The 8,637-nt window shown below is 55.9% G+C and overlaps 1 protein-coding gene across 2 annotated transcripts; it reads left to right on the top strand.

Moving 5' to 3' along the window:
* The first annotated feature begins 487 nt into the window (after positions 1 to 487).
* PLPPR2 (phospholipid phosphatase related 2) lies at positions 488 to 6,339 on the top strand. 2 transcript variants are annotated; one of them, XM_028088751.2, is made up of 8 exons: positions 488 to 564; positions 1,278 to 1,466; positions 1,578 to 1,713; positions 2,548 to 2,819; positions 3,741 to 3,917; positions 4,496 to 4,618; positions 4,917 to 4,968; positions 5,102 to 6,339. In XM_028088751.2, the coding sequence occupies exons 1-8, from the start codon at positions 499 to 501 to the stop codon at positions 5,443 to 5,445; spliced, it is 1,359 nt and encodes a 452-aa protein (XP_027944552.1). In that variant the 5' UTR covers positions 488 to 498; the 3' UTR covers positions 5,446 to 6,339. The 2 variants fall into 2 exon arrangements, with proteins under 2 accessions (XP_027944552.1, XP_087873342.1); XM_088017216.1 differs by having other exon boundaries at positions 4,496 to 4,602; positions 5,102 to 5,212.
* Positions 6,340 to 8,637: the final 2,298 nt, after the last annotated feature.

The raw sequence follows: 8,637 nt of genomic DNA, 5'->3' as shown, positions 1-8,637 counted from the left end.
GACAGAGAGCATGGGGTCCCTTATAAAGCACATGGGGAAAGAGAATGGGGTCTCCTAAAAACCAGTGGGGGTGAGGACCCTTCTCTGTGAGGGAGGGGTCCCATTAAACTGGAGAAGTCTCTTCCAAGGGCTATGGGGAGGTGACCTGTATGGTAAGGAGGAGAGACCCTCCTAAACGGCTTGGGGTCCGAATCTCCTATGTGGGCTGTCGGGGGAGAAGACCACTATAGAATCTCTGGGATCCCTGGCAGAGAATGAGCTGGGCTGGTTGTGTCAGGGGAGGCTGCCAATGGGCAGGATCCTGGATATTCAGAGTCATGGCCAGAAGGCTCAGTGGGTGGAGCCAGGGCTCCTTCGTAGTAGTTCTGGGGTCTGGGGAATGGGGGGGGGGTCATTGTGTGGCCAGAGACGCTACTCAGGCAGGTGACCAGAGCCTCCCCCTAGGCCCTGCCCTGGCCGTCCCATTCCCTCCCCACCTCCCCAGGCCCGGCCTTCACCATGGCAGGAGGGAGACCCCAGTCGAAGAGGAGTTTCTCCATCATTCCCTGCTTTGTCTTCGTGGAGGTGAGGAACCCAGTAACTCTCACCGCCCCCTCCAGCCCACCCCCCCAGATTCGCTCCCAGACCCTCAGCGGGGAGGAGGGGTGTTCAAAAGTGACACTCCCAGAGTTCCAGGCGCGCCCTTACCACAGAACTCCAGGTTCCTCACGTACCCTCTTGAACTTCAGTTTCCTTGGCTGTCCAATAGGCGTAATCAGAGCCCCTTTCTCCTGGGGCGGTTACGGAGGTAAGATGTGTTAATTCACGGAGGAGGTTCAGTATGATGTCCTGCCCCCAGTAAGAGTTGTACTTCTGGGAGCTGCTAGAACTTCTACTAGCAGTTTTATCTTTTCCCCTCTTGGTCTATGTCCGCAGCCCCCGCTGACCCCTCTCTCTGGTCTGAGGCCTGGCCCAGGCCTCACTCGCTCTCCCTCATCCTGTCTCCTCTCTCCTTTCCATTTTGCTAGTCCCTTCTCTTTCTCTTCTCCTCCTCTCCCTTCCCCTCCCCTCCCCTCCTGTCTTCTCTTTCTGTTTCTGTCTCTTTGTGTCTCCCAGGCCCCGACCATTCCCAGCTTCTCTCTGTCTCTCCTACCCTTTGTATCTCCCTCAGGCTTGATCTGTCTGTCTTGCCTCCCCATCTCGGTCTCTCTCCATCTCTGTGTCTCTCGCCATGGCCCCAGCTTGGACCTGACCCCTGTCTCTTCTCTCTCTGTCTCCCTGCCATGACTGGGTGGCAGTCAGTGCTTCTGGGCATCGTGGTCCTGCTTGCTTACCGCCTGGAGTTCACGGACACCTTCCCCGTACACACCCAGGGTTTCTTCTGCTATGACAGTACCTATGCCAAGCCTTACCCAGGGCCTGAGGCTGCCAGCCGAGTGCCTCCTGCACTGATCTATGCCCTGGTCACTGCTGGGCCCACCCTCACGGTGAGACTGGGGGTAGCCTTGGTCAGACCCAGGCGGCAGGAGGGCCAGGTGGAGGTGGGTGGAGGGTTGGATTTGAAGGCCAGGAAGACCCTGCCTTGATCTTGCCCACAGATCCTGCTGGGGGAGCTGGCGCGTGCCTTTTTCCCCGCGCCACCCTCAGCCATCCCCATCATCGGGGAGAGCACCATCGTGTCTGGGGCCTGCTGCCGCTTCAGCCCCCCACTGCGGAGGCTGGTCCGCTTCCTGGGTGAGTGATGTGGCCAGGGGGTCAGCTATGCAAAGGAGATCCGGGCCAGATTCAGCCATAATAATTTTTATGGGGAAGAGAGCCTAGAACTGCCATGATGGTGCCTCATGAGGCAAAGAGGGATGTGGCTAAGGCCAGGCACAACAGAGGTTCTAGGCACAATGGTGGGGCCTAAGCCAACCATGGTGGCAACGGTCAGGGCCCCAGACTGCTACAAGGAGAGTCTCAATGCAGAAAAGGGGGACACAGGCCCAGGCCAAACAGCAGTCCACCCCCCACCCCACCCCAAGCAGGAAGCTGTGACCCCACTGCGTGGTTCCAGCCACAGTCGGTGGCCGTGATGTAGAAGGGCAGAGCTCATCCAAAATGGTGGTCCCTATGACAGAGGGCTGGAGAGATCTAGCTCTGGCTGATTGTTGAGCCAGGAAAAAAAGTGATCAACTCAGTAACAGTGAGTCCAGGGCACGTCTAAAGCGGCCCAGAAATGCCATCAAGATGGTCCTAAGAGGTTCCCGGCATGGGCCCAATCCTGATGTCATGCTGTTGAGGTGTCCTAGCCCAACTATTTTGGGGTTCCAGGGGAGGACCCGCTCCTGACATGGTAGTAATCCAAGGGGGACAGAAGCAAGAGGCTCAGAGTATCCTCATGGTGGTGCCAAGGGGAGAGAACCTTGGCCCAGCGATAATGGGATATGGCTTTAGGGGGATTCCCAGCTGTGCTTTAGTGATGGTCACAGGAACAAGGCGCCCAGATTGAGCCACAGGGGCTCACAGGAGGAGGGCCCCTGGGGTATCAGGGCCCAGCATGAACTCCCTCTCCCACCCCACCCCCAGGGGTCTACTCCTTCGGCCTCTTCACCACCACCATCTTCGCTAATGCGGGGCAGGTGGTGACTGGCAACCCTACGCCGCACTTCCTGTCCGTGTGCCGCCCCAACTACACGGCCCTGGGCTGCCCACCGCCTTCGCCCGACAGGCCAGGACCCGACCGCTTCGTCACCGACCAGGGTGCCTGTGCCGGCAGCCCCAGCCTGGTGGCCGCTGCGCGCCGTGCCTTCCCCTGCAAGGATGCTGCCCTATGCGCCTATGCAGTCACCTACACAGCGGTGAGCCCCAGAATAGAGGCACAAAGATGGGGGGCGGCCAGTGGGCAAGGAGGCCACTCTGGACTGGAACCTCTGATTCCTTCCCAGGGTAAACTCACACCCCGGTGCTGTGACACTGTCTCTAGGGTGGCCCCACTCCTCGGCCGGCCGTCCAGAGTTTATTGCGGTGCTCTTGACTGCCTCTTTTGGGTCTGGCCACGCGCCCTGGCCCAGGAATGCCACACCCAAAGGGGGTTGTTGGCTCCGCCCCGTGGGACCAAAACACTGTTCCTGGAGCACTGCACTCCATTCCCTGGAGCCTAGCCATGTCCCCATGATGCTATAGGTCCCTAAATATTGGCTGGGAGACTGGGTGGGTGGGCTTTCAACTCGCTTCCCCTGGACCCCTCCCTTTGTCCTTGCCCTTTCTTGATCTGGCCACGCCCCCGACTTGACCCACTGGGACTTCCTATGTCCCTAGCTTTTCCTTGGTTCCCACCTCCTGTTGCTTTGACTCCTTCCTTTATCTAGCGTCCAGGACTAGTTTCTACTCTTGTCAGTGGATCCCTGGAGTCTGGGGATTCCACACCTGGACTTCCCGGACCTGCCCCCTTGGGCCTTGACTCCACCCTCTGGTTCTGAAGCTGTGCGTAACCTAGCAAGGATCTTTCCCAATCTGTGACTGGTCCTGGGGAGACCTGGGCCCCAGATTCCGTCCACTGCTCTTTGGTGCCCTGGCCACGCCCCCATCCCTGCAAGGGCCCGCTGGGAGTTCGCGACTCCATCCCCGAACTCCTGTCCCCCTCGCTCTGTTGCCTGGAGCCTCGGGCCCCAGTGCCATTCCTCGGGATTCTGGCCACGCCCTCTGGCCGGGAAAGCAGTATCCACTTGGGTTCGGCAACTGCGCTGCCATGCGTCCCCTGACTGGTCTGGCTCCCACAGATGTACGTGACTCTCGTGTTCCGCGTGAAGGGCTCCCGCCTGGTCAAACCGTCGCTCTGCCTGGCCCTGCTGTGCCCCGCTTTCCTGGTGGGCGTGGTCCGCGTGGCCGAGTACCGCAACCACTGGTCCGACGTGCTGGCGGGTTTCCTGACGGGCGCTGCCATCGCAACTTTTCTGGTGAGCCACCTTGCCATCCATTCCAGTGTGGGAGACCCTCTATCAGCTCTCTGACCCAAGAAGCCGGACCACACGATACTGAAGGGTGTGGACTCTGTGTGACCTTGGGCAAGTCCCTTACCCTGCCTGGATGTTCTCCTCTGTGAAATGGGATGACAGAACCAGGAGCAGGGTAAGTAGAGTGAGGTCCTTGCTCTGAGTGCAGAATTTAAAGGGCCACCAAGACACTCAGTAATCAAGATAAGTAATGTTTTAATGAGATATCTTTAAAAACCAAAATTAATGCAAAAACACATGATGTCTAAAATAGCAAAAACTTAAAAGACAGGATCAGATCCTGCCTTTGCACCACTCGGCTTTAGTGGCCTCACCCTAGTCATGGCGCTGCGGAATAAATAATAATAGTACCTCCCTCTAAGTAAGGTGGAAAGAATGGTGCCTGGCACATAAATGTACTGGAAAAATGTTAACTGAATACCTGAGCCTCAGTTTCCTTATCTGAAAAATGGGGATGGTATTTATGCCCTTTCTACATTATTGGCTTCAGGCCTCAACATGCCCCTCTCACTCTGTCCCAGGTCACCTGTGTTGTACACAACTTCCAGAGCCGGCGGCCCTCTGGCCGAAGGCTCTCTCCCTGGGAGGACCTGGGCCAAGCCCCCACCATGGACAGCCCCCTCGAAAAGTTAAGTGTGGCCCAGGTAAGGGGGGCCGGGGTCTGCTCCCGGCTGGAGAGGGTGGTGGGTGGAGGGGGACCAAGGAGGCAGGAAGTCAGGCAAGAGGTGGAGGTCTCCAGGCCATGGGGAGGTAGAGGGATTGCTCGTCTCTGTAGACCTAGGTCCTGGGGGACAGTCACACAAAATAGAAGGGTGTGTTATGGTTATGTTGGGCCCTTCTAGTTGTCTTTTCCACTGGCTCTCTGCCTGATGAGCCCCTCGTGGCTGTGGCCAGCGGGGCCCAGGGGGCCGCTAGCCCCTTCCTTCTGCCTCTTTGTCTCAGGAACCCGAAGCCTGCAGGCCGCATTCGACACCGGCACGGCTCACCCCATCCAGTGAGTGTCGAGGGAGTGGGGGGAAAACCGGGGGGACTTCCAGGTCACAGTCACTGCCACAGAGGTCTCGCCTATGCTCTCGTGGCCCCCTCCCAAGCTTTCTGATCCCCTGACCTCTGACCCTGACCCTCAGAGTCGCAGAACTGTGCCCGCCGTGGCCACCTGATCCCCAGCTGCGTGTCCTCCAGGGCTCCAGCCATGTGTTCGTCGCCCCGTGTGCCCCGTCCTCGATTGAGGTCTGAGCCGACGCCCCTGCCCCTGCCCCTGCCCCTGCCAGCACCAACCCCCAGCCAGGGCCCCTCACCCTCCTCCCCTGGGCCTGGGGGGCCGGGTGGGGGTGGCGGACGTGGTCGGAAGTTGCTGCTGCCCACGCCCCTGCTTCGGGACCTGTACACCCTTAGTGGACTCTATCCCTCCCCCTTCCACCGGGACAACTTCAGCCCTTACCTGTTTGCCAGCCGTGACCACCTGTTGTGAGGCCCCACCGCCCTCCCAGAATCTGCCAGGTCCCCGTTCCTTCCCTGCCACACGTGTGTGTGCGTGTGCCATGTGAGTGCCAAAGCCCTCTGTGCACAAACCAGCCCGGCCTAGGCATTAGAGGCTGGCTGGGAGGACATTTGGGGAGGCCTCCTGCCTCTCTTGCCCTCTGGGATACCCAAGTGGGCATAACTGGGAGGTGGGCCCTTGCCCCTAGGATTGCTCTTTTAAGGGCCAAAACCTGACCCCATTGGCCATTGCTCAGCCAATGGGAGCCCCCGGTTCTAAAATTTCTACTTAAAAGGAGTTTACTCCAGCCAGTGGGAGCCTCCCCTCACGTCTTTGACACCTCAGGCAAGAGGGTAACTCCAGTTAGTGTTCAGCGTCTGAACAACCAATAGAAGTCCTTGGTTTTCAGAATTTCTAGGATGGGTGGGTATGATTCCAGTCAATGGGGGACCGCCAATGTCTAAGGATGAGCAAGGGAGGAGAGGGAGATGGGGTCATCCCTTGTCATTGGGTCCTCTCTCAGATTCCGGAGAGTCCAGCTAGAGCATGGGGGGCAGGCTCCCCCATGGCAGGGTCCTTGGGGCACCCCTTCCTCTCTCAGCCCCTCTGCCATGTGCAACCTCTGACTCAGTCCCTCCTAACTCCCAACTTATGCAGGGCTTGCCCCAGTTCAGAGGTTTTGGGGTTCAGGGTGCTGTGTCTCCCCTTGTCCATTCCCAGGTCACCCCAAACCCTCCTGTTTTTAGGGCTATGGGAAGGGACTTTCTTTTTGCCTTGGAATCTGCCCTTGTTCTTTCCACTGCCCCCCATCCCCGGCCCCAGCCTCCTGCAGATGTGCCATCATGGGGGGGCATGAGTGGAGCAGAGAGGGCTCCCCTGCCCCAGGCAGCCAAAGGCAGTGGGCAGAGGAGACACTGCCCCCCTTTCCTGCCCCCTCCTTATCTTTAATAAAGACCTGTTTGTAACAGAAGTTTGGCCACCTGCCTTCCTCCTCCCTCTGGTGTCGGGGTGTGGAAGAATTTAATCATTGGTATGTAGGTAAGGTGAGACTGGGAGTGCGTTTATTGTCACAGTGTATCTGAGAGTGATTATGGAAAAGCAGTGTGGGGTCATTGAGCCAGCAACTTGGATTTAAATCCTGGCTCAGCATTTCCTGGTTGCATGACCTCAGGAAAGTTAACCTCTCTGTTCTATTGTTTCTTCAGTCCCACAAGCTACATGTAAGGCACACAAACACATGGTGAGGGGCCTCACATGACTCCTCCAGACAGCTAGCCTGTTTCTGACTATGGCCAGGGTGCAGAAGACACAGGGAATAGGACGAGGGCACTAGGAACCTCCATGCCAACCCCCTGGCTGCACTGATAGGTGCAAGGGTTCTGATTAACATTGTGCTGAGACCCAACCCTCGAGGACCCAGTGGAAACCAGAAGGATAGGAAGGGCGTGGAGGCACAGACCTCCCCACAGCCCACTGTGGCTCTGAATGGCTTCAGACAGGCCATTCGGGGCATGGAGTCATTCAGGAACCAGCGAAGGGTTACCTGCTTCCCCGCCCTTCATTCATTCATTCATTCATTCATTCATTCATTCAAAACACTATGGATCACCTATTGTGTGCCAGGTGCTGTGTAGTAGGCACAGGGGCTGTAGCAGTGAACAGGTCGGACACAAATTTCTGCCTCAGGGAGCTAACATTCTACTATGTGAGAGACAGCAACAAGATAAATAAGCTAGATACAGAGTCACAATGCCAAATTCCAAAAAGGTCTGAAAACCAAAATTTTTTCATAACCCATTTGTGGCAAAACCTGGCCTTTACTGACATAAGGTTATTATACCTTTTATTTATTGAACTTGATGTGAATATTCTTATGTTTCATTGCAGATAAAAGAAAGTGTTTGATTTTGAGATATTATCCCAGGCCCCACTAGGGATGTTATGCAATACATAGTATTATACCATAGTACTTTAAAAAAATCTGAAAAGTTCTGAATTCCAAACTCTAGGATCAAGGGTTTAGGTCAGGGTTTGGGATCTCTGATATATTAGATATTGATAAGTGATAGGAGAAAATTCAAGCTAGAGAAGACAATGGGACAACTTTGGGATGGGGACACAGTTTGCAATTTAAAGAGGCATGAAGGAAGGAGGAGAGAGCCATGTAAATATGGCAGGGGGAAGGGACGTTCAAGGCAGAGGGAAGAGCAAGCACAAAAGCCCCGAGGTGGGAACCAGCCCGCTGTGTTCAGGGAACAGTGAGGAGGCCTGTGTGGCTCAGGTGAGCCAGGGAAGAGGCAGATAGAGGGAGAGGACATGGCATAGGTGGTGGGGCTGATTGTGGGCCATGGGGAATGATATGGGAGCATGAGAGGGCTTAAGGCAGAGGAGGGATAGAATCACGGAGCCCCCTTCTTCACCAAACAGAGCTCCTATTTCCAGGGATCGCACCCCTGAGAGCCATGTTTCCTTCTGTCCCACAGCTACCTCCATGCGGGCCAGGACAGAAGCAAAACTTCAGCACAGTGGACAGCACTCCAGGCAAACCAGCTGGCGCTGTCCGCGGTCCTGAAATTAAGTACTGGCCAAGAAAGGGTAAAGTGGGGATTGCTAGACACAAAGAAGCGTTCGGGCCTGCTAGAGAGGGTGGAGACAGCTGGTCTCGCTGTGTCCACACCCTCATCCCAGGATGGATAATTTTAGATATAAAATCCAGACTAAGGCATATGTACATATTCAAAAGACTCCTCAACATGCCCCTGTAGGTCCCACAGAATCTCTAACTCAACTCAACTAAAACCGAGTTCTGGTTTATAATGTAAGTCAGACCACAGCTATCCTCTGCTCAAAGCCTCTTGTGGCTGGCTCCCCATGCATCCTGGTAAAAGCCAAAGTTCTCCCAGTGCCTCAGAGTCTTTGCACTTAGAGGTGCCACCGCTTGGGATGCTCTCCCCACCAACCATCTACATGGTTCACTCCCTCACCTCCTTCAGGCCTTTACTCAAATATCACCTTCTCAGTGAAGCCTCCCCCTAACACGCTATTTCAAATTGCAAAATCAAACAACTGGTCCTTCCAGCTCTTGTTTACCCTGTGCAAAGTTTTTTGGCATACACTTGTCATCCACTCACAGACTACTTAAACTCCTCGTTATGCTTAGTGGCCATTATCTTCTCCCTCACT

Source organism: Eumetopias jubatus, unplaced genomic scaffold (assembly GCF_037043125.1).
Source record: "Eumetopias jubatus isolate StellerSeaLion01/CBP00866 unplaced genomic scaffold, mEumJub1_p1.0 scaffold_1, whole genome shotgun sequence".
Classification (NCBI taxonomy): Eukaryota; Metazoa; Chordata; class Mammalia; order Carnivora; family Otariidae; genus Eumetopias; species Eumetopias jubatus.
This window is presented reverse-complemented; position numbering and strand designations above follow the sequence as displayed.

Excerpts from the sequence above, each read along its gene's own strand:
- PLPPR2 (XM_028088751.2), top strand. The coding sequence starts at position 499 with ATGGCAGGAGGGAGACCCCAGTCGAAGAGGAGTTTCTCCATCATTCCC. Across the intron at positions 3,918-4,495 it reads CTGCCATCGCAACTTTTCTG|GTCACCTGTGTTGTACACAA; the intron begins GTGAGCCACCTT and ends ACTCTGTCCCAG. Across the intron at positions 4,969-5,101 it reads GGCACGGCTCACCCCATCCA|AGTCGCAGAACTGTGCCCGC; the intron begins GTGAGTGTCGAG and ends CCTGACCCTCAG.